The sequence below is a fragment of the Centruroides vittatus genome, unplaced genomic scaffold, assembly GCF_030686945.1.
Source record: "Centruroides vittatus isolate TY-2023 unplaced genomic scaffold, ASM3068694v2 contig_444, whole genome shotgun sequence".
Taxonomy (NCBI): Eukaryota; Metazoa; Arthropoda; class Arachnida; order Scorpiones; family Buthidae; genus Centruroides; species Centruroides vittatus.
In genome coordinates, this window is record NW_027122243.1 from 1 (window position 1) to 26911 (window position 26911).

Sequence of the window (26911 nt, forward strand, 5' to 3'; positions counted from 1 at the left end):
CAAATAAAAGTAAAACATTAAACAACTTAGAAATGAATATCGTACCGAAATGTCAAATAAGAAATATATGTTCTACTTACAGCACCAAGAAAAAATTCGATTTCTTCGCAGATGCTCTCGATGGTTAGTTGTTTTGGATTTTTATCTCTAGCATCCAAGAGAATGTCCAACAGCGATTTCGGATTTCCATTAATTTCGATCGTGTTTTGTTCATTCTCACGTAGTCGGATTTTTTCAGAAATTATCTAGAAAAGAACTGAGATTTAATAAATATTTGTGTGTATTAATTGTTGAAAAACGAAAATATTTTACGAACCTCTTTTGTAAATTTCCTTATAATTTCCTTGTTTGATTTAAATTCTCTTCCTTTTGATGTTAAATAAAAGAAGAAGTCGAACGACAGCAGAAAATTGATTGATCTATCAAGTACTGGCTTAAATGTTCTAAAAGAATTAATAATTTTAAAAAATGTTGCATTTCATATGTGAAATTTTAATATGAAATGTTTAAATATTTTAAAATTCCGATAATATACTATAAACATTTATTAGGCTGCAATTCTCAAAAATGTTAATGCTGTAATTTGATAAAAATGTACACATAAATTTCGACTGTCAAACGTTTGTATATGTCATTTCTTAATCTGGAAGACAGAAATAGGTAGATAAACGCTGTCACAAAATATGTTCCTTTGAAGAACATGATGCTCTGAATAACTCCGATTAACTAAATAATAAATACATACAAAGTAGAAATCAGGTTGTTTTAATATAAATATTTTCTCTTAAAAAGTGTTATATAAATAACAAGCAAAACTTCATTCCTAACAAAAAGCACGATATACGTACATACATGAAATACATCGGCCATACACTAAGTGTTTAGCTAGCAGAAAAGAAAATAGGGGAAAGGGGTAAGGAAAAAGTGAGATGAGATCGAGAGTAAAAAAAGGTAAGATTCCTTTAAACGGCGTATGTATGGCTATTGTACTCTTTACGTTTCATGCTGGCCTGCAGTTTTTAGGCTGCAAGACTGTAGTCCCCTGAAGGGTCTAAAAGAAAATCTGACTGTAGCAAACACCACTATTTGATTGCCGTTACGAATAGCTAAGTGGTAAAGTTAGTGCCAAGTCGCTGTTTGTAGGAAAACTTATATCTACTTAACACTATTAAAACTGAATGCAATCGAATCACAATACTACTTAACAGCTACACAGGCTTTGCGAAAAGAAAACGAACACAATGCCAAACTAGACAAGTTGAACGGACTGACAGGAAAACAAACGAGCAAGACTTCAATTTTTATTACTTATTTTTTTCTTTGTATTTTTTTAAACATTAACTTACTTACTAACAATTCTACAATAACGTAGGACAAACCTAACCAAACGACTAAAGATGACAACCCTAACCTAACCAGAAATCACGCTGAGTGAGAGTGTAACTAGAGTAAAAATGGCGACAGATCGCAGTACATTAAAGATGAAAGTGTAGGAGAGCCTACCAATAGTTCCATGGTACCATCTGTCCTGCCAGATAATGAAGATTTGTTACTTGACATGATTGTTGATGTACGAAATACGAATGTAACTGAAAGTAGTAGTGATCGAAGACTTTGTAGCTTCTCTTACAAGACAGTCAGCGATCTTTTTGCAGAGAACCCCCTGCATATCCAGGGACCCATTGAAAATCTATTTTAATGTTGTTGTTTACATGTCAGAGAATGTGGTACATGCAGTGGTGATATTCAGCGGGTTCGCACAGGTTCGCCCGAACCCGTTGTTAAAATTTTCAGTTTCCCGAACCTTGTTAAACACACGGAACATGTCTCAGTGGGTTTGTATTTAAAAAATATATATATTAAAATATGCGTATTATACTCTGTAATACTACTAAACTAGAGTTCGTACCGAGCATTTCAATCTAGATTGTGAGCAAGGTCAGGGAGTATGTCTTGGTGCGATCTCTCTCGACCGTTTCAATCGAGGTTTAATCGCGATCGATTCAAGAGAGTTCTTGATCCAGTCATAAGAGAGATCCCAGAATGCCACGCGCGCGAGATAATACAAGATGACTGTCGAACATGTGTCGGGCTATGGACAGCGAAAGAAAAAGTATAATGTATCTCGAGAGATGATGACACGTGTGTATTTCCATAAGCGCCATTCCTGCCTACAAAAAAAAAAAAGGTCGACAGCTCTAAAATATTATCGTTACCTGCCTTCATCATGGCTCGTTACGTTCCAAGTACGCCACTGATTGTTAGATATACGGTTGCAAGAAAAGTTATTGTATTTATTTCTATTCAAAACTTCAATTTTATTTGTCGGTGATTGTCAGGGAAAAATTTTCTGCTAGCGAACCCCTTGTTAAATATTTCGAATATCACCACTGGGTATATGGGATTGATGAGTTTAAGTGGCTGTCAATTTTTTCAATCTTGTATAAAGCTTTCGTTCTGTCAAAATAAATTCGATAGTGTAAGTAGTGTCTTTTTTCCTTGCTATGCCTAATGTGGATTAAGCTCATATAAAGAGCAAAAGTTATTGTATGTGCTGTTGAGCAGTGTGTACCTAGAGAAAAGCAAGCGTTGTGAAGCTCGTTGTTTAAGTGAGAGTAAACTACAAAAGTGGCACCCACTTTGTTACCCATTTTGGAACTGTCAGTTTAAATTATAAACATGGGATGATCATCTGGATCTTCAAAAAAAACGTCAAGAGCAAGTTGGTGGGAGGAGTATTAATCGTAATTTAAAAAAGTATTTTTGTTTATGCTGAATTTCTTGATATCATCGATCAAGGTTAAAAGGGGAGGATCTTACTCACTATTATTTTGTCGACATCTGAGTCACTGCAATCTTGCCAGATTAAGGTGTCAAGATATTCCTTTCAAACAATGAATTTAATTTCTATGTCGAATGGGGTCAATCCTTTGAACGGATAACAGGTTTTGATGGTTTTATAGTTTGACGGCCACGTGTCTGCGAGTCTGTACAGCAGAAAGGACAGTAAGTTGAATTGCACCTCTACAAATACAAAGAGTAAATTCTTTGACAAAGGGTGCATTTTTACCAACTATCATGCTTTGGAATTTGTTGGTGTTTATTCGCAGCCTATGCTTAATACTTCACTTGTGAATGTGAATTGAAAATATTATCGCAGATGTCTTGTAAGCTTTAATTGTTCCTGTGTGAAGCTAAAATAATTGTCATCTGAATAGCTCTGTAGAAGGCAGCCAGGAGACAAAGTATCGTTTAGGTCCCCAATATAGTTACAGACTGTTCCAGAGACCTTTGGCATCCACGACTGGTCAGGAACAGCCTGAGTAATAAAAGTGATTATGTTATGGATAAAAACCTGCAATCCTGTGACTAAGATAAGACTGAAGAAATTTGTAGAGATTTTTATGGCAGTGACGAGCATGTAACTTGTGGAAAATAAAAGATGACCAGGCGTGATCGAAGGCGCCTCTAAAGTGAATAGTAATTATAGAAATGTACTAGTTATAATGTTTAGCTTGTTAGATGTAACTAACAACCAAATTTTTAATTCCTAGAGTGCTTTTGTTTTAGAGAAGTAACACTGATTTTCATGCAATGTTCTATGCTTGAATAGATGTCATGTTATCTTATTAACAATTAGAGTCTCCAACACTTTTCCCAGAGTTCAAGGAAGCAACTCAGTCTGTGTTGTTTGTAAGCTGCTGGATGATTTGCGTGTCAATTTAAACCTGATTATTTTTCATTGAGTAGGACAACGACCAGTGATCCGACATTTATGAAAGAGTAGTGAAACGCTTTAAAATTTGCCTGAAAAATAAATATAACCGTCCTAATCGTTATGTGGTCAAGGTGCAGTTCTTTGTTATAGGTGAGCAAATGGACCGCATTAGAATACCTCGATGCAGTGAAGTTTTGGTCATTTACCGTGTTTGGCAGTTATAGCAGAACTTCTGATGACTGCCTGTGTGCTGTAATCTTCTTGTGGTTCATCCACAATGCTTAAGCTAGTGAGAATATATGTTATAGTTTCTTCTGTGTTGATCATGTAGCAATCATCAAGGAGGTGATTAGTGGATTAAGTTTGTAGCTAGCATTTTCATTGCAAACTAAATAGTATTGTTTGGACTAGGGATTGCAATTCCTAGTGTTGGTACAAAAATCATTCCATGTTTTTGTCCTTGTTTTATTTATAAGAGTTTTGTAAGCGTTTTGTTTCTGCCTGTACTGATTTTTAAGTGTAACTTTAATGATAGGGATTTGTTCATTTGTAAATTGTGTGTTTACTATGTTCAGCTAAGAGGTAATAATAAAAGAATTAGTGATTAGGTTAGGTTAGATTAGGTTAGGTAATAGAAATACCAGTGACTAGTGGTTCTAATATGTCCTGAGTACAGTGATTGTATTAAAGGTGCCAGCCCAAATGTTATTGTTGGAGAATAAATGACAGTTACTGTGAGTGTAGGAATAACTATTATTATTATTATTACTGAGAGTGTTCAGTTGAATGAAGATATATCTATTTTCACTGGCAAAATGTGTCAGTGATATAACAGTAGTCAATTCTAGGAGTGATTTTGCTATTTCCTAACGTTAGCTCGATCCATTTTTTTCTTTTGGTACAGAAATATGTGGGAAGGGTGCTTGTATTAAGATAAGTGAGGTTGTGTTGGGCCATAGTCTCGTTAACTACTCATCTGTAGGGTTATGACTTGTTGCAGTCTTGGCATTGAAATCATTTTCAATTTGGATAGGCTTATTTCTGTTTGAGTTCAGATGTATGAGTTGTATGTCTTCTATAGATGTCTCAATGTATGTGGGGTCTGAAATGTAGACAAAACATACATGAAGATGACTGTTATTGTCTGTAACACAGACAATGGTAATGTATTTAATGGTGTGCTGATAGAGAAATGAGGCAGTGATGACTTTGTTTCTAACAATGATACTGTCCTTGATGTGAAACGCAGGTTCCTAAGCTGGGGAGACATTTTAATCATTGAACCTGATCATCATGTTTTTATACTGTAGGGCACTTGAATAATGATAATGTATTTATCATGTACATTGGAATTGTAAATGATTAAGGAGCAGGCAGCTTTGCATTTCTGTCATTAATCAGTATGAGTGTATAGCTGCTTGTTTTTTCATGCGTTTGTTAATGGGGCACTGTTTTGAGAAAGCTTTGTGTTTCATTAACATTACTGAATAGACAGATGAAAGTATTCATACTATTGAGATTTTTCTTATGCATGTCTATATTGATGACTGCGTATAGTTCGGCTACCAAAGTTTTAGAGTAGAAACGGGAACCTCCTGCTAGGCTTATATAAATAAAAGTAAGCACTCAGTTTCATCAATTAATTGCATTATTATTTTCAGGCGATATAATTTTCATAAACGACTTTTTAAAATTTTTTCATATTCGTAGTCAAAATAAATTGCTTATTAGAATTATGTCGCCAAAACTAGAAATTAAGCAGCAGAAATTCCAGTCAAGTCATTTTAAGCAATAGAATCTCTTTTATAAAAGAGAAAACGAAAATCAACTAATCAAAAATAGCCTATTCCAAATATTTGTATCTTTTCCCGGATTTAAAATCATTGTACAGAGAAGACAATATCTCGAATTAAATACTTACATGTTTATTAATTTTTCATAGTAAGAACTTTGTTTTCTAAAAGTAGAACCACCTTTAACACCAAGAATTGTATCTGAAATAAATTTTATATATTAATAACAAAAATAATATAACAGACATGAAAGTATTATTCAAGAAATTTTTAAATTTATAATATAATTCATATTTATTTCTTTATCAAATTTAAAATTTCACAACTTCAACAAATATTAGTGTCAATAATTTATATCAACAATCCATCGTAAATCTTAATATATAAATGACTATAATTCAATCAGATAAGAAGTAAAATCCATCTTGCATACCATACAAAACATTAAATCCGCACTGTTTAACAACCGGTACTATGAAAACTTTCTCCTTTTCTGTCAACACTTCAACTAATTCTCTGGCATTTTTTTCCATTATTAGAATAAATGAATGCAATACGTTTAGGCGAAAGGCAGGTAACAATAATTTCTTCCTCTCAGTATGAGCTTCGTCACTTCTGAAAAATATTTTTAAATATTATACATTTTTTTACGGATTGCTTATATGGGATCTTTATTCTAATCGCGATTTTATATATGAAGTTAAAGTTAATTAATGGCAAATTACATAAATATCAATTAAGAAACAGTTCTGATTAATGAAATAGGATGCTGAATTTCGATTTTAAGAGCGATAAACCCAATCATATTTCAAACATTTAACGTACAGTACATCCACCAATTACAGTAATTCGTATCACTAAGTAGGTTTATGCCCGGCATCGAAAACTCAATCCATTAGCACATTAACCTAATTTTTACATTGGACATATAGGAATATATTGTATGCTGCATAACTATATTAATTTTTATCCTACTGAATGAGGTCACACGCGAGTAAATTCGAATGACCGACTCCCAGATTTTCGAGATCACATGGTTACGTTTTTCAATTTCTAATTTTTGCTTTACAGTTTTTCAGTGTCTTTGTTATTATGTTTTCTATAAATTGTAATATTGTGACCATAAAGAATTATTAAAATACACGATTCTATCAATACTAGTTAATATCATAACGCCATATTGTCTTTTGTGTATTTCCATTTAACTAGCAGAAAACTTGATATCAAGTGGTTAAAATTTGTGCGGCGATTTAAGTTTGGATTTTTCAATATTCAGTAGGCTGTCTCTAATATGATAAATGAAGACTCAGTTCCATCACTCAGGCAATAAACAATTAAGCGAAACTGTTTCTAAGTAAGATATGGTGACCAGATATGTTAGGTTGAAATGCGGGACCCTTGTGTGTTGTATGAGCTAAAAATGGGAAAGACCTCGGACATACATATAATATAATGATAATAATTTATTAATAAATAATTTAGTAGAAAACTATATAAATACATAAATGCATAAATAAACTTAAAAATAATTCTTTATTAAAAAAATTGTTTTTTTTTACAACTTGATGGCGCTGTTTGTACATCTGTCATGGTATGCCTAGAATGGCGACTAAAAGCGCGTCCTATATATTATTGAAATTAATAATAAATTCAGTATATTATTATTGCAATAGGAATTTATTATTGAATTATTCATATAGCATTTATTATTAATACCACGGAATGACACCGTTGCTGCTAGAACGCCCACTACTGGGCGTTCTGGGCTACTAGTAGTAAAAGAAAACGACAACTTTGTGCTCTTGACAACTTGCAAACATGTTGAAAATGTTACATGACCAAATGCGGGTCACTTTCTGGGACGGCGTTCAATGCAGAACTAACAACTCAAATCCAAGACAGTCCTGCACAATCCGAGAGTCTAGTCACCTTAAAGTAAGACCTTCTTGAAGTTAATTGGTTCTATCAGTTTCTTGTTTAAACCATTTTTAACATCCTGTTACTATTTAATAAATATAAAATATAAATACGACTTTACAAAGTTGGAACTTTGTCTTGTCTTTACTTCTGCCGTTCACACTATCAGCAATCCTTTAGAATTCACAGTCCCTCAAAGACGATTTTTCTTTTGAGGCTACTGCCTCCGTAAAAGAATGTAAAACAGGTAAAAAGCGTCCTCTGGTTTTTTTGCCACAGTTAAAATATCACATTTTAAGTAAAAATTAAATACAAAAACATGGCCGGCGTTATTTACATTTAATAAATATCGTCTCCGAAGGACTGTGAATTCTAAAAGACTGCTGATGGTGTGAACGGCGGAAATAAAGACATGACAAAGTTCCAATTTGTAAAGTCGTATTTATATTTTATATTTATTAAATGTGAATAACGCCGGCCATGTTTTTGAATTTAATTTTTACTTAAAATCTTTTTACTACTTTCTACTTCAAGATATGTTACAGCAACAAATCAGTTTTTTCGGAACGGTCCAATCGAGTTTTTCTGGCCAACTGCCTCATTCTTTAAAGTCACTCCTTTTGAGCCAGAACATAAATAAACGTTAAAAATTTGCATTTTTCTCTATCTGTTATATTATGGTTTTGCTAATTAATATGTTGAACAACTTCATTTAGAGTAGAAAGTGTCTTATCAGAAACATCTAGCCTAAATTGTAACATGACACACGCGTGTTTAAGTTTATTAGGTGATCGCAGGGGGAATTAATCACTCGCTTAGTATCGTAGATTATGGTAATATGCGTTCATATAACAAGAAATTAATACAGTATTTAATATAGACTTTCCGATGCAATAAATTTAACAACTTAGCTCGTCCTACATTCATTGACCCTTCTCCAGCAGTTAAGCAAGAAAGGTGAAACTTGACACTGTAAACAAGTTAAGAACTTCTGACCCTGGCGAGCTAGAGACCTGCAGTTTGTTTCGTTTTAAAGAAAGCAAAAGCCTCTAAGTTCATAAATACTGAAAATAAATCGAATCTTATTAAATCTTTTTGATGATGTTTTTTCTGACAAGTTAACATTAAAAAATTATTTGCAATTTTGTATTATAACCTAGCAGATGAGAATGGTGTTTATTGACAAAAAATAACAACACAGAAACGATTACTAGATTATTTTTTGCAGTTCTAACTCTTCGTTACATCATATTGTAGTATTTAATTTATATTTACAAAAGTAATATTAGTTAACATTTTATAACACTAAGTGTCCAATCTAACACATTTTATAAATTTTATAAATTGTGTACAGTAGATGAAAAAAACATTTTTAAAAAGTTTTAGATTGGACATTCGGGGTGGTAAGCTTTCACGTAACATAACTTTTGTGGTCATATAAATTAAGTACTACACTATAACGAAAAACGAAGCGAAAACCATATAAAGAGTGTGGTCATTTTAGCATACCGTTTTCACATTTATCGCAATACTTGGATGAAATGGCACAATTTCATTGGTGTAGACATTAACTAAGAATGAGGTATCTAAGTGTTTTATGTATTATAATTTTTCCTAATGTAGACACTTAGATACTATACACAACCGGATATCAAATGGTAAATCTACCAAAAAATCAAATTTCTCTAAAAACTTGCATTGTCAAAAAAAGCATAAAACGTTTTGTTCTCGCAAGTAACTTTTTATTATAAAATTTTCCTATTTGAATTCCACCTTATCGATAATTCAGAACGACGAAGAGACTATGTTTAAAAGAGTGTAGAAGTAACTCTACCGAATGTACTAGTTCTCTGCAACCACTACAAGTTTACTTTAATTAATACTGGTCTACTAATTATATTGAAAAGTAATCAATGCATTTATAGTATATCAAACGTTAAGGTTAACCACTTGGTTCACATGCAGGACCATCAAAACATCAATAAAAATGAAAGAATAATTTATTTTATGTGATAATACAGTGGTTAAATTTTGGCAACAGATTGTACGAACTACGTGGGACATATATTCTGGTAAATATTGTGTCTATAAGAAAATTACAAGAAAAAGTGTGATCCTATTAATTCTGATTGTTGTCCTGCGTCGGTTTGCTGCCTGTTCTTCCTTAATCATAAGAAAGGAATTGCATTGATAAACGTAGAAACTATATCTGGAAAGCTTGAAAGCAGGAGGCCCTATACATAAACTTCAGGTTTGGCACGGCAGTAACGTTATTTCGATTCAAAATTTTTTCTTAATCACAGTTAGACAGATGACTGACACGACTCTGTCGCTAACAGAAAGAGTATGTTGTACAAACGCAAGACTACTACTAAAAGAATCGAAAACATTGTGTGAGGTTGCCGACAGGGTACCGACTATGTCAAGAGGGTCGAGCGGTCGCGAAGGGTCGTATGTGGGCGATCGGCACTGAGACAGACTCTACGGTTACAAGAAACCGTTTATTTGACACGAAAGAAGCTTACAAGATTTCCGCGATCTTGGAAGTTCTAGGTCGGCAGCAGCCTCTGGGTCTTCCTCTCCTTTCGAATATAGTCTCATTTTGAAGGAGTGTCCCTAGGTCGCGAATGGCCAGTTCCCTCAACGACTCCGCGACTCCAGGACGATGCGGTCGACTTCCGTTGATGGAAAGATGTCGATTTGAGGTCGGGAGATGGAGACGAAGATGGGCACCAGACACACACACAACAATAGATCCGTCACTTGGAACTTTCGGGAGAAGAAGCCCTCGCGTCCTTGAATTCTCAGGTTTTATCTGTTTTCCTCCGATTCCGCTTTCCGATTGGTCTCTTCTCGTCACCTGGTGACAATTCGAAACCTTTCGGGGGCGCGGGAGAGGTCAAAATCGAAGTTTAATTCGATTCCCACTCGGAGATAGACGATATACGTTTCCCCATTGTTCTATTGTTTAAAAGTTCGCGTCGTTTTCTTTAAGAAAAACTATTTCTAACTTCTATTTTTTTTCCTCTAAAAAAATAATCTTTTTCTAAAAAGAAATGATTTTAACGCAAATTTCAGTGAGGTTCGGACCTATCCAGAGCCTCTCAGAGCTTCCCGCCAATTTAAAATGTCGTAACGGAATAACGACATTTTAGCTAGCAGCTCTGAAAGCTGACAGTCCTTTCTCCCTTTGTTTGCCAAGTGACGTAACAGCGATACTTGTCTGAGAATCCAGCCTTCTCTGGCGCGCGTTCAGTTTCGCGTTACACCAAAGTTTTTTTTTCGATACATTATTGAATGGTATAGAATATCGTTTACAATTCATCGAAATGTTTGTGTAACATCACATGTCTGTTTATAAGATTGGTTACAAATAATCAAATAACAATCACGGTCATCGAATAATATTTTAACAACATAAATGATCGACAAACTATTTTCTAAAACATGTGAGTTTTTTTTTTCGTTTTCAGACTGAGCAATTCACACAATCTCAAAATTTTCAGAAAATGGTCTGAAACGGAGGGGGGGATGGAATGTATTCGTGTTTCCTTCCTAATTTTTCGGAGCATCTGATTCAGAAATCTGATAACAGGTTCAACGTTTAGTTTGATTCGCCTGTCTCAACCAGAATTGGAACTTGGGAACTTCATAGCCATTTCTGGTGCACGTGTACCGCGGAGTTCTCTGGATCTAAGTTTAAGACACGTGCTTTTCGAAGCTATGCATCTAGTTCCGTTCCAAGTTTTCTGAAAAACTTCGTCTTTACCATGGGGGTCGAATCTTTTCCATTTTTTTTTTTTTTTTTTTTTTTTTGTACTGGACCGAAAGAGGATCATGGAGATTCTGCATTGACGGTGTGCAGTTGTGATCTTGCCAATGTCTTTACGGCCATAACTTCCGGATGTCAGTCTCTTGAACCAGTGACAGTTCTCTATCATCGGTTTTCCGACGCAGATTACCGCTAATCAAGGTCACGCAGTTCAGAGTGTTGTTCCGTAACTTCCGTTTGATCTGGTCAGAGTCTATTCGCAGTCTCGACTGTGACAGGTATGATCAATCATCATGTACGCAAAAAAGGAAAAAATTTTCTGACATTTTGACTATATAAATTACTCAATCTATAACAGAAGTTTTCATCAATGTTTTGATCACGACAAAATTGTTTTCCGATGAGCGCGAATCAAATAGAAGATCATCGTTAAGTTTTCTCGAGAGTGATCAAATCCTCATTCTCTCTAGGACGGACAAAGTGACAATTTTCTGTCATCTATCCTAAGTATGAGAAAATTTTGGAAAGGCGTTGACCAAGGAGATAAGTCGCTTCCCCGACATGACTCTCTTCCCTTGACCAGTGTAGGCTCAATCGTGAGCGCTTCGTAAGGGATGGACAGAACAGTTTACACGAAACAAAAACAATACTATGGCTCCCTTTCGAAATGCACCACGCTCACATTGACTTGAATTCCGATTCGCGACAATTTTAACATTTAAGCACGTTTTTTGCATACATTTTTTTCAGCGACAATTTTTATTTTCAGAAAACGTGAATTCAATTAAAATTAACATTCGCTTTTGTTTTTATGATGATCTCTCCTCTCCAGAATGAAAGTTCATCATTCACAGTTCGCAAAACCGGACCGATAGAAAATAGAGAGTAGGATACCGTAATCGCTTATAATCTTGACCTTAGGTTAAAGTTGCTATATTTTTTTTTTGCAATTGACAATCTGCTTGTTTTGCGTCTACCTTGGGACTGAGAAAAGCTAAGCATCTAGTTGCGGTCGCATTGGCTTGTTTCCGGGCTAATACTGTCAGAAAATCCTCTACATAAAGTGCCTGTTCTAAATTTCAATCGACTTCGGATTCGATTTGCCTATTCTGCGATTGATAAAAGAGTATCTACTGAAATAATTAACCTATATCGCAATGAATACGATGGATTTATAATCGGAACCTGCAACGCATTGGCCTCGATCTCCACTCGACTAGAGATGGCAGAGGGACGTCCTTTTCTCCGTACCAATCGGGCGACAGTGGTTGCATGTTATGAGGTTGTGAAAAGCATTGCAGCGAATTCGGATAGGGGTGTGCGTTTCCTACTTCGCTATTCCCTCGTTCCATGGGTTGTCCTGTTTGTTTATTCTGAATATTATCTTTGCGCACCAGTTATCAGTACTGACAATGTTCGATTATCTAACAATTTTTCCTAAAGTTTTAAACTGTTTAAAATTTTGACCCATCTTTGCACCGAACGCAGATTTCTTATGGAGTTTCACTCTTCCCGAATCCATTAGGTTATTCTCTGCCGTTTCAGCTTCGCGCCTGACAAAACTGTGCATTCTGCTAGTCACTCGTTTCTTCCCTAATGGCTACCTTTAGAGCTTTTGTGAATGAAGCAGTGCCAAGCATCCCGACGCTCAGTTTAATGTTTTTACTTATATTTTGAAAAACTGACCTCGGAACATCTTGCCTACTTCCGCTGCTGGCACTATTTTATAGTGGCGTTTTGTTGCTAGGTCAAGCCTATTTATTTTATCATTGTCGCACCTGCGAGCTTGCGCTTGGTTAACTAAAGCATTTCTGCGGGATCATCCAGCTAAGCTCGATATTTTTTTAAGGGATCGAAGAAGTCATAATACGCTTACTTTCACCGAAGAAAGCAGGTATCATTCCTCTCAAGGCCAATAAAAGAGAACTGCTAACTAACTCGCGAGTTCGCGCCGAAGTGTCTGTCTCAGCATCTATCGTTCTGACCCACCTTTAACTCAATTTCGGGGCGAAATTTTGATGTCGGCATCCTCAACTATAGTGTGGGCCCGCTGAATTTGTACAAATTCTGCATTTAAAATCCCACTTCTTTGACACCAGTGTGAGGTTGCCGACAGGATGCCGACTATGTCAAGAGGGTCGAGCGGTCGCGAAGGGTCGTATGTGGGCGATCGGCACTGAGACAGACTCTACGGTTACAAGAAACCGTTTATTTGACACGAAAGAAGCTTACAAGATTTCCGCGATCTTGGAAGTTCTAGGTCGGCAGCAGCCTCTGGGTCTTCCTCTCCTTTCGAATATAGTCTCATTTTGAAGGAGTGTCCCTAGGTCGCGAATGGCCAGTTCCCTCAACAACTCCGCGACTCCAGGACGATGCGGTCGAATTCCGTTGATGGAAAGATGTCGATCCGAGGTCGGGAGACGGAGACGAAGATGGGCACCAGACACACACACAACAATAGATCCGTCACTTGGAACTTTCGGGAGAAGAAGCCCTCGCGTCCTTGAATTCTCAGGTTTTATCTGTTTTCCTCCGATTCCGCTTTCCGATTGGTCTCTTCTCGTCACCTGGTGACAATTCGAAACCTTTCGGGGGCGCGGGAGAGGTCAAAATCGAAGTTTAATTCGATTCCCACTCGGAGATAGACGATCTACGTTTCCCCATTGTTCTATTGTTTAAAAGTTCGCGTCGTTTTCTTTAAGAAAAACTATTTCTAACTTCTATTTTTTTTCCTCTAAAAAAAATAATCTTTTTCTAAAAAGAAATGATTTTAACGCAAATTTCAGTGAGGTTCGGACCTATCCAGAGCCTCACAATTGTAATGAAATGTTGCCGCCCAGCATTGTAATGAAGTCACAATAAATAGTCGCTCTTTAGAATTAGTTTGGTTCATTTTGTTATTGCAACGTAACACGTGAGCCTAATGCCAAGGTAGATGCTTTTAGAAAAACTTTTATGTATAGCTGTCCTTGATTTAACTGTTACTAACACAGAATAAACCCTACATGGTCCAGTTGATTCGCCAGGTGTGAACTTAAAAACAACTAACGGTGTTTGGGAATATTATCTACTCAGGTACTAGAGATTTCTATTTTTCTAAAATTACAAAAAACAGTAGACTTATAAATTTACAGTCAACTGTCTGTCACAAAGAAAGTATGTTGTTTGGGACAAAACACTAATACACTTCACACAGGCAAGTGCCGTGTGATATCTATGGCAGTAATGGTGCAAGGGATCATCTATTTTACGCTATCTCATTGTCACAATAATTCGGTAAATAGAATATATATATATTACCGACAAAACCTGATTTTACGCCTAACTAGTTTTGTCTAGGCCAAACTAGTTTGGCGTAAGTGTGTCAGACCAAACTAGTTTAGAAGTATTATTCAAGTATATTAATGGTTAAAATAAAATTAAAAGGCAATCAATTAGATGAACAATATTTATTCAAACGTAGTCTACTTAATTATAAAAACACAAGGTTAATGTTACCCTACCTATCGGAGTGGGCAACTTGTCTTTGAGTCCAGCAATCAGAAGACCAGCAACAGTGGGGATGCTTAACCTATTCTTCTCAATGTCAGATATGGTAGCTGTATATATGTAATGTTAATGTATGTCTCTTTAATCGGAATAAATAAGATCTTTTTTCAATCTTATTCGAATAAATAAGATCGGTTGCAGTGAGGAAGTCTATTCATCTTATTTATTCGAAATAAACAGACATACATTCACACTAACATATTGTAATAAATTATTATAATTATTTAAGTAGACTATGTTTGAATAAATATTGTTCAACTAGTTCATTGTTTTTTAATTTTATTTTAACCATTAACATACTTGAATAATAATTCTAAACGAAGTTTGGCGTAACACGCTTACGCCGAACTAGTTTGGCATAAAATCGGGTTTTGGCAGTACATATATATTTTAAAAATTATATCATTTTTTTTGAAAAAATGATATTTAACAAGGCGTGAAATTTCACACCCGCAGTCTAAAGCTAAATGGAAGCTAACTTACCGCGCCTGTTCTAATATAACATAATCTTTCTGATTTTTATGCTATTAAAATAAGAGGAGAGCGAAAAAAACCTATGAAAAAACTTTTACTGAATAAAAAATGAAAAAACCTGCTGATGTTATATAAAACATACAATAGAGTTTTAAAAAATTATACAGGAGTCAATTATGTTCCAATTTGATTTAAATTTTTATATACCGCACAAAAAATCGCACAAAACGAATCGCATAAATAAAAAATCGCACAAAAAAAGACTTCACAAAAACAGGTTTGATTTTATATATACATTTTGCTTTTTCTATTCTGTGTGCACTAAGATGAGTTTTGCCAAACCCACAATGGGACAGCTGGATGATGAGAGACAGGGGCCAGACACATCCGAACAGACTTCTTAAATGGAGCAGTCCATCCTTCCTGACAGTTCGTCAGGAGGTAGGTACTCCGACTTTATTCATCACCTTGCTTCGCATCTTGTTTTGCAAGGGTGCAAATACATACATGCAGACGTAGCCGTTATATTATTATCCCGAAATTGTTATCTAATTTATAATTTATTTGTATCCGGATAATGTTGATGAGTTCGAAAGTTCACTCATGTTAGAATGTTCGTTATGTTTTTTGAGTAGTGACAGTTTGTCTTTTCCTTTTCTAAGCTCCTATGAACTCCCCTAACACTTTGTGCACAATACTCACTTCGGTATTAAGAGGATCCTTATGTCTTATTGTGTTGTTCTGTGGTATTGGTGTGTATTTCTTCTTTCTCGCCGTAGTGTTTTATCGCTTTTTATCTATCCTCCGTTTCGTTGTATTCTATCCTTTCTAATCGTACTATTTTGTTGTTCCCATTGTTATATTCTGTCGCATGTTCCCGATACTTACTTTGGTGAGGATAGGGGTTTCCCGTCTTTATCGTTGAGCGCTATCATAGTATTCTGTGATTATTCCTCCTAGTTGTTGTGTTATATCTTTCTGCTGACATTGTATTCTATCTTGGAGTTTTATTGGTATTTTCCCTTCGTTGTTAATCTTGTAAATGTGTTTGCAGTTAGTGTTTCATATGAAACCATTTCTTGTTTCAACGCGTTTCTTAGAATGCACTGGTTGAGTTCTTACATGTATTTCATTATATATTTGTTATCAGTTATTATGGTTATAGAAACAATAATAATATTAATTGCTTTATAATACAGTGGAGGGTGTATCGCTATAATCTATGGTCGGCTACGAAAGTTTATTTCGCAAACTATTCCAATAGTTGATAGGAATATATTAGATAAGGCACCTATGTGGTGAACAGACTACAGCTCAAATAATTCCTGGGGATTTTTACATCTGTTTTGATTGATTAGGGTTTCGACTGGATCCCGAAACCCTTAAAGTGATAGGCTGTTGCCTTGAACGCTTGGTCATTCGCCATCAAATTCTTAATGTATTAAAGAAAAGAAAATACCTTAACTTTTCGGTATTTGAATTTATTATATTTTTTGTATTTTCATCAAAACTGTAAATGCACAAATTTTTTTGTTTGTATTTTTTCCCCAAGTAACCTCTGTAAACTTATTATGTTAAATAAAGGGTTCAACCCATTTATACCTAGCCGTAAATAATGTTAATAGAAAAAAATACTTATAGATATGCAAAGTAAATGTTTACAAATGCTTACTTCATGAAAATAGAATCTCCAATCCAATCTTTAAATCCGTTATATACCTTCGATTTGTTAATGCATTGGGAATCACTTAAAATCGTCTAAAAATAGAAAAATAAATGTGAATTTTGATCTGTAAATAATAAAATTAATAAAATCACTTATAAATTTTAAATGAAAAAAAAAATAATTATTATAAAATTTCATATTTAATTTTTTGAAAAAAACTGCCTATAAAGATTACGTGGTTATTATGTTACATAAGTCTTGTTGTTAAATACAGCAGTGCCGCAACGGCTACAGAAAGCTTAAAGCGAAATTGTTGCTAATAAGACTGCTGCGTTGCGCTGCGTGTAAAGTGAAGTTTGAGAGTATAATTTTCAGCCTCGCTGTGCTTTTTCGCTATATCAAAATGGCTGCGCTCTTAGATGGACTTGTAAAGTTTTACAATACTTGATTATAATGTTATTTTCAATTTGTTAAATAAAAAATAAATAGATAAACACACAGGAATTTAAACGCTTGTTCGATTACTACTATTGTTTAGCTTAATCGCGCATTTAAATAATAATATTTAACTAGAATATAAAAGTATCTTTATAGTAATATATCATTATTTTTTGTCAATGAACTTTGAAAACAGAGTATATTTGAATCAATTTACATAGAATGTATCGTCGAACAGTAAGATTACAGTGAGCTGAAAAAGACGCCATGTTTTTTCATCATTGCTGTAACATTTGGTGTTGTAAAATTAGTATTCGGTTGCGTGACGCTTTCCATAAAGCACCGATCTAACACTGCTGAATTCAGGAACGAGCGGATAGACTGTTAAAAATAAACTTAAAAGATTAAATGCTGTCTTGTCGATCCTTCAAACCTTGACAAATAAATAAAGTACTTACGTACGTAATGTAAGTAGAAAGTTCATATCTGTTAATGGAATCGCAAATAACAATTTTGAAGTTGCTTTTACAAAGGGAAATGTTATTATGTCAAAGTACAATATAAAAGTGCTCCAAGGAACAAAGGATGAAATCAGAATGTACGTAATAAAATTAAATTAAGAGGAGGTGTATCTGACAGAGAAAGTCAAAAATTATCGACAACTGGCATAAAAAATTATGGCACTTGGGCGTAAGTAATATGAAAAAACTAATCGACTGTCAAGTGGAATAAATAAGACTAAATTTGAGTGTGACTCATTTTATTCAGTTTGTGAATTATGTTTAAAAGCGAGACAGACTATATTCTATATTTCCATTTGAAAGTAAACGACAGAGAGCCACCAGACCTGTTGAAAATATTTACATAGATTTGTGAGGTCCAATTGAACCGGACACATCAAATAAAAAGAAATAATTTTTGACTATGCTAGAAGATTCCAGTCATAATTGCATGGTAGATCTTCTCAAAAATAGAAGTGAAGTATTCGAATACATCAGAGAATATGTCACTCAAGTAAAAGCGTACATGAATTGGAAACTATCAAAATTACGTTGTGACAATGGGGGAATATGTCGGTAATAAGATAAAAGTTTGATGTACATCAAAAGGAATTATACTAGACTAAAAATGCCATACTCTCCAATATCGGTTGGACAAGCAGAAATGCTAAACAGAACGTTATTAAAAGAGGCGAGAATTCTCGTTTTTTATTCTAAATTGAACAAGGAAATGTGGGAAAAGCAGTGTATGTGGTTACATATCATCTAAACAGAAGTCGAACAGAGATTGCAGACACAACACCTATCGAAAAATAGGCATAGGTTAAAAATATTTATCACATCTGAACATATTTGGTTGTGAAGCACATGCCAAAATTCTAGGTCCCTTAAGGAAACTTAACTATCAAAGTAAGAAAACATTTGTAAGATATGCTCTTAATGGATACGGACTATCGGATCACGAAAGTAAAAAGGTGAAGGTGTCAAGAGGTGTTGTATTTTCAAATAATATAGACAAGACGAATATAACGGACCTAAAATAGGAAAAATTTTGTGTGGAAAACACAGATAAAAAAATACAAAGCTTGGGTAAAGTAAAAAAAATTAAATGTATAGAAGAAAAAACGGAAACTCAGACTTAAACTGAAACTCAAATTGGTAAAATTCAAAACCACTCCTTACAAATTAAGAGATATAGGTAAACTGAGAAGAGCAAAACGTCTTGAAGACTTCGAAATAAATTATTAGAAAATAGTACTGCTTTCCAACGAAAAAGCAGTAAAAAGCCCTAGGTAGACAAGAGCAAATGAAAAAAAACAGGCATTGTTTAAAATTGAAACTAGTGAACTGGATAACAAACCATAGGTGAAGTGATTAAACCTGATAAAGATATTATTTTGGAAGGAAAAAGACTAAATGTAAGACTGAAAACTACTCTAAAGTTATTTAATAACTAAAAAAGAATAGAAAGACTACAAAAATTTGAAGATCTTAACAGAAGGAATAATAAGGACTGGATCTGATGCTGCTTAGGGAGTGTCTCAAGCAGATTTTTAAAAAAAGGTTAAAACTTTAAGCTTACAGAAAAGGTGTTGGTCAGACACATAAAAGTAACTTATTGTTCTCAACAGAACAAGTAGCAAATACGTTCACTAAACGATCAGACCGTATAAATTTCGAGAAATTTAAAAATATACTTTTGTTGAATAAATCTTAAGATTTGTATTTTTTTAAATGGTTTAATAAAAAACCATTTGTTTGTACAATTAAAAAAAACAAACATTATATAATTAGAAGAATATGTTAAAAGAAAAAAAATCATAGTTATAAAATTTTGTATTGAAATCTTTTGGCAACATAGACCTGAAAATCACGTGGTTGTTATGTAATAGTAATGGTTAATAAAATACTTAAAAGAATTAAATGCTATCTTTTCGATTCGTCTAACTATAACAATAAAAAATTCAAACTGACCTCACTGCTGAAAACTGTCATATCTGATGATTGAAAGACTATTTGCATACACCTTAAATTTACGGTTGAGATTTTTTAACATGACAAATATTTCTCATATACAACCGTGTTATTATATATTCTAATAGTTATTCTCGTGCATTAAATGTTAAATTTTGAACTGTTTAATGCATATTTTCTGATGCAGACAGGAATCTGTCTGATTTTCACGTTTGAAAAACATACATGTTCACGGTTTTGAAAACACGAAATGTTGCATGATCTAAGAACATAATGTTAAACAGAACGTTCGAATCTCTATGGATTTTCGAAAGAAAATCCTTTTGCTCCACAGCATCTAATTAAATCCCGGCAAACTACTCGAGAATCTACGCTTGATTGGGCTTGGATGCAATTTTTGCAGGGACAGCTAATAGCGCGCCACCTGGCAACTAAAATTTATTTTAAAACATGTACGGGGAGTAACTTTATCTCTCGAACAACACTAAATATCTCATCGGCCTAAAAATTTTTGATTTGCCAAATTGTTATCAGCATTCGAAATGAGGGTATTTATTATTATAATTATATATTTTAATTCGTTCTTATCAATCGATACCATTCGTTACCAATTACAAAAAATAACATTAATGGGTATGTCACTCTAACACAACTGACGATGGGTATTTGAAATTTTCATAATGCAAATATATTTTTACGCCGTTAGACATTTCTTTTTCGAATTGTCAGCTAAAAACTTACTTGAATATAATCCGGACGATACAAGAACAAGTATTTAACTATTAGAAGATTAAAAGGAAAATATCCTTTGTCGTACGTGTGACTGAACATTTCCGCATACGGCATTGATGAACCTAGCAAGAAAAAAAATTTTATACAAAAACATTTTATTGATATGGAATTTGAATAGAAAAAACTATAACTAAATAAGTTATTAGGTAGACCAGCAATAATTTTTTTTTCGCTGGATTTAACGTAAAAAAATTTCATACATTTATTAAAATTGTTTTACTATTTTCTCTTTATGCACTTTTTTACGGAGAAGATAAAGTAAATATTCTAAAACTCAAATTTAGTTTGTAGAGTTCGTCTTTAAATAAAGATCTGTATCTTAGCACGAAGGTTTTGTATTTGTCAACAAAGAAAACAACTTTTCGAACGTTGTTTCTTAATAAAAACCTTTTTTCATCCAATAATTAAGAAAATAATTTATTTTCATATTTTTCCATTTATCCTCTTGAGATCCACTACTAGAAAAAACTTTTTTTTATTAAAGTTTTGTTATGTTTATAATCTTTAGGTGTCACTTGTTAATGAATCGCCATTTTTTTAAACTTTCTTTTGTTTGGTGATTAAAAAATGGTATGTGTCCTATATGACACAGTGGTTTTCTAGCTATAAAAAATTCAAACTACTTTGTTCGTGTTAAGATGGTTTATTTGATATTTTTTATTTAAATGTGATATGCTTTGAAACAATTCCTATTTGCCACAAGGCACAGATTAATTTTGCATTCTGTACAGTGCACTCTAGCTCGTACACTTCTACATCCTTGCATTCGGCAACGGTGATTTTTTCCATCTGCAATTATTTCTGGCATATGTTTAGCTGCAGTTTTACGTTGTGTTTCGCTAGGATGTGGAACTGGTGTATTTCTCTTTATATATTTTTTTTCTTCATTTTCATTATTTCTCTTTTTTTTATTGCTTGTACGTTCTGAATGCAATAGCCATTCTGATACTTTTTCTTTGAATCCCAAATATTGAAGAGTGTTCTTCTCTTTTTTTAATTGCTTTTCTGTAGGCTATCCATCCAGCTGCACAAGCAAAATCAAAGAAGTGAAAACTCATTCTTACTGTCCATTTTTTAGTTTTTGCCTTCTGGCAATAGTTGGAAATAATTCTATCAAACAGGTCTATTTCTCCCATATTTTCATTGTAGGATTGGACAATATATGGCCTAGTTACCATAATGTACTTTTTTTCTTGTTTTGACCATTTTTTACACTCTCCGACAGGTTCCTTTCATTCAACAGATGAAGCAAGTGTCACATCTGTTATCCATCCATTTCACAATTGATATTTGTCCATCACCTCTAACTGACTGGTCAATTCCACTATGCCCTTTTTTTTCATTGCTGAATCAGTTTGCAGCCTACAATTGATAGGAACTCGACCAAGTTGCAGTGTTCCTGTTCCTTGACATTCTCGATCTGCATGCAAGCAGTCCAATAATTGGATTTATGTAAAGTATCGAGCCATGTACAGAGTGCAACCTGGAGGAAGGGATTGTGAGAGGCGCATTACTGTTTTTCCACCGATATCAAGGGATTGGTATCCCTCAATGATAGTATTACCTTTTCCTTCATAAACAAAAAAGTCTAAAGGTAAGCCATCAGGTGAAGTGCACAAAAATTTCTTTAAACCGCATGGATTTGGTTTTTCTCGAATGTACTGTCTCATAGAGGTATGACCCCAAAAAGGAATCATTTGTTCATCCACTGACACTTTACTTGATCTTGGATTTTTTAGACAGCCATTTCTAACAGCCTCCAACAAAGGATGTATTTTCTAAAACTTGTCGATTTTTCGAGCTTCATCAGGTACATTATCATCAACAACCAATTTTAGATTGTGTCGTAGAAAAAAGAAGCGTTTCCTTGACATGCTGGATGCGATTTTTGGTACCCTAGTACCAATTGCTCAATACATTTTTATTCTTGGGTATTCCAAATATGACATAGTGAGAGATATACCAAAAATTTTTTCTATTTCTTCGGCAGTAGAGTTCAAAGATGTTCCCATGCGAATTAGATACATCTGATTTGTGCATGAAGCGATTATATCAAAAAAACTCTCGGGAATATAATTGATAAAATAATCCTCTGGCTCACACACCTTACCCTTCCAGGGTTCTTCCTGAAATGCAGGAGCTGGTGGCAGAGGCTCAAAGATATTTGTATGGCGCCATGGAGGAGTATGGGTCTGCACTGAGATCAAAAGATTGTCTTCTATTTCCATTGCTGTAGCATCATTTTTATCGTCAGATGACACATCTGACGAGTTATTTTCTCCAGGACAGTCTTGTTGAAGAACAAATGTTTGTTCACTTTTTTCATCACTGGACCAGCCTTCCAGTTCAGATAAATTGCCATCAATTTCAATTGTCCTATCAAGCTCCTTCCATATTTCTTCTGTAGACACTGAAAAAATTAAAACTGAATCATCGTCATTTATTATAAATATTTATTATTTTATGATATTAATAAGTAATAAATTTTTAATAACAAAAATTCAGTCTGCAGGATTTTGTTTAAGTTATTTATTCAAATAACTGAACAAAAAAAAATCACAGAAATTTCTGATAAAAAAAATAAATCATCATTTTTATTAATAAATAAATTTAATAAAAAATGAAAATTAAGAATGATAGGCAAATTTGCTGATCTAATGGATAAATAAATATAGAGGTAAATAACTTGCCAATACAAAAACACTTCATACACTGCAATGTAATTTTTGTAACACAAAGAACCAATGTGTCGAATACGACACATTCAAAAGTTTGTTAGTCTCATGAAGTAGTGTTATTAATATGGTTAAAAAATAATATCATTATATAATCGTAGAAGTGTCTAGAAAAAAAAACATGTTTTAATTGTGAAATTACACTCAATAGAAATAGAGAAAAATAAATACTTACATGGAGCAGCCATACTTCTGATCACTTCCAGAAACACGTGCTCAGACTATTGCCTATATTTTCTTTTGTCTCTGTCACAGTGGGTGCAAGTAGTCTGATAAGCTTCACAAAACCCTGGTGTTGAAACAAGTAACTACTAAATTTCTTTAGCAAACAACAAAGCAGAGCTGCACCTCATTCTTTGAAAGGAAAATTTGGTGTCATATACGACACTCGGCATCCCAAGAGGTTATTTCCTCATAATATAAAATATGATAAATATGAAATTATGAAATAAATATAATATAAAAACGATCATTTTTCGTATATTTCTACTGCTGAGAAAACGTACTTTAATCGTAATTAAATGATGTTGTAAAGATATCTTATAGACATGCGAAGATTGAGAACGAGATTGTCGTACCGTGGGATCTGTATCAAAATCTTCCGAAGAAAAATAAGAAGGGTTTCTGGAGATTTGGATTTCTGAAGGAAAACGAAAAGGAGATTTAATTCTCACGAAAATTTTCCATCCAGGGAGCTTCAACACTAAGACTTTCTCCGAGATCCATCGGAAAAACTTGCGAAACTATCTAACTCTGCAACTTGGTCTGAGATTCAATGAAAACGACAGAAATGAACTATCTAGTTTTGCTTTATTTTTTGTAGATGTGTGTGTGTGTATACGCCTTTTAAAAAGACGATACTGCACCTCATTTAAAAATTTTCAGTCTCATTAAACGCGACTAATTTTGTTATACAACATCCGTTCGAGTCTCTGTGTCCAGCACCAATACCCCTCCCTATACGTTCAAAACACTTTCACGTCATCTTGACAAGTAGCGAAAAAAACGACTGATTCTTTCTTCTGTGTATGCAGACCATCGTCAGGAAATTACCACATAAATTAACAAAAGAGAAAGTAAGAAAAAAAGACATTAACACCGAAAATATGCTAAAAATAGCGTTTCTTTACAATAGTTTGAAAAATGTTAAGAACTATAACAAAGTTATAAACAAAACTAATTGGATAGTAATGGTTTTAAAAGGTATTGTTTGACCAGGTTTATTAGCGGTTGTGAAAGATAAATAAAAATAATAAAATAGATATAAAATAGAAAGATAATAGAGAGATTTTAATTATTATCTGTTTCATTTTTTCGGCTTTTAAAGTATATGACGCAGGGGAAGTATAAAACGATTAGGATACTTTTCGTGCGTTATATACAGTTCACCGGTCAAGTGTTCATTTCTTAGAAGTTCGCATTTCTCAAACTATGCACACTCAAAAAACAAAAACACGTAAAACGAATACAAAATGGTCTTTGTATGTGTTTATCTATTTGCATGTGTGTGTGTGTGCCTCGAATGAAGCTTTTGAATACAGAAATCGTGTTCGAACTGTTGAGAAATCCAGTTGCGGAGCCTTGAAGTAGGTGTTTAATAATTTCATTATAAAAGTACATCGATAGACACGTGCGAAAATAGAGTATTCGGTAGTGAAAAAATATATCACATCTATTTAAAAAATCAAAATAAAGAGGTCAAGATAACATTTACCTGAAAACGAAATTCGAACCCAGGATGTCAATGTGCAAGAACTCACAGGCCTCTAGAAATTCAATTTTTCCAAGAAGCGTGAAAAAAAAAATGAAATAAAAAATAAAATTTATCTTACAAAGGTGTGCTTTTTCTGAAACTTCACGATTGACTAATTTTTATTAATAGGCCTACCTAGAAATTTAAATTTGCATAAAGTTTATTTTTGAAGCACAACGCACCGAGTATTTATGCCAGTGTTTGCAGGGCGGCTGCCGAAATTGTATTTGGAATAGAAAATTTTGCGAAACTGGATTCCATTGCAGATCTTGCCCTCTAAACGCAAATAGTTTATTGTTAAAATAATCTCTAAATATAATAATATAGTGAGCTAAATATATCAAATTTTGCACTAATCTGCGATGACGAAACTAATGCATTGAATAAATATCAGTTAATGGGAAGTAAACCGGCTGTAAAAAATTGTCTGTTACTGAATTCTTGTTAAGTACGATAAACGGGTGCCTGTAAATGTAATCGTATTGAAGATCTACATACTTTTGCAAGACTGGAACTTTAATCTGTTTCCAGATTGCGCTAACACGACAAGTTCCAGTATTTTAAGGTTAAATTTATTGAAAAACAACGATGGAAATGGGTAGAAAAAGACGGAGGGTAAACAGATTCTAACAAGAGAAATCAAAAACTCAACTAGCGTCATATGTAAGGTAATACAATTAATATTTCTGTGCAGTTACGATTAGACTGCGAGGCCGTGGGAATAAAGAAAATGCGAATTTTTGCATAAACCAATAACTGGTGCAGCTAAAAATAGGCTAAATAGAGCAAATTTTAAGGCTAAATATTAAACTGGAAGTCAAAACTTATACTAAATAATTAATATGGAAACTAAGCAAGGTCAAGTAGACAAACTGAAGACACATACTTTCTATGTCATTATTTACAACTATATCGTGCAAAAGTTTCGTAAATAGTCTTTTACACGCGAAAAAATCTTTGGACACGGTGGATAATACGAGAATAGAGACAAAATGGGAACTTACCGATTCTAGGTATGAAAAGTTGAAATGCAAGTTTCCACCTAAGAAGAAAATAGTAAAATTCGCCTTCTTTAAAACAAATAAAAATTTGCTTTCCTTTAACCAAAAATTTATACAGGATATATATGATTATAATAATAGCCAATATCTTCCACCAGAAATTACTGGCAAAAATTACGGTAAAAGCTTCCATGTTTATTCTACCGTTCTCGAAATACTATTAAAATTAATCTTATTCGAATTCGTAGTTCAAACTTGTTACTCGTAAATTCCTATATGACCGGGAAACTACCTTAATGATAACAGCCAAACACAGTTTTTTCTTTATATATTTATTACGTTAAATATATGCATGAAATGACGTATACCCGTAGACATACTTTTTCCTCATTGTATAGTGTTGTCTGTTTATATTACATGGAAATTCGACCTTTTCCTTATCTATCACATGATCAAGTATAAAGTATTATCTCTTTATATACGTAGGCTTCGATGCTATATAATTTCGGCAGAAGGTTAGAAATATAATGAGATAATGGGTCGTCGTGTAAAAAATTTTTTCTAGTGATTAATATTTACAATTTTATAATGTTACCTCATCCTTAAATAAAAAAACGAAATAAAGACTTTAAAAGATACATACATACACAAAAACATAGTCACGAAATTTTAAGTTTTTATTCATTATTTTAGAATCAACTTTCTCTTTTTAAACATTTCTAATTTTAGCAAAAGTGATGAAGATGAACTTTATTTTTCTGTTATAATTGCGTGATTTGATGTTACGTGTCGTAATTTTTAATTTAGAATACACAGGAATGTACTCTGT

At 33.6% G+C, this 26911-nt stretch overlaps 1 protein-coding gene across 1 annotated transcript; it reads right to left on the bottom strand.

The window, feature by feature from the left end:
* Positions 1-80: 80 nt before the first annotated feature.
* Positions 81-26313, bottom strand: LOC136977137 (cytochrome P450 4V2-like; the record flags this gene model as incomplete). Its single annotated transcript, XM_067272576.1, has 7 exons — positions 26086-26313; positions 20543-20655; positions 16896-16981; positions 5945-6126; positions 5640-5712; positions 317-443; positions 81-245 (listed from the first exon to the last, which is right to left on the bottom strand). Coding segments are annotated over exons 1-7 (936 nt in total), but the record flags the coding sequence as incomplete, so codon positions are not given.
* Between the last annotated feature and the right edge of the window lie 598 nt (positions 26314-26911).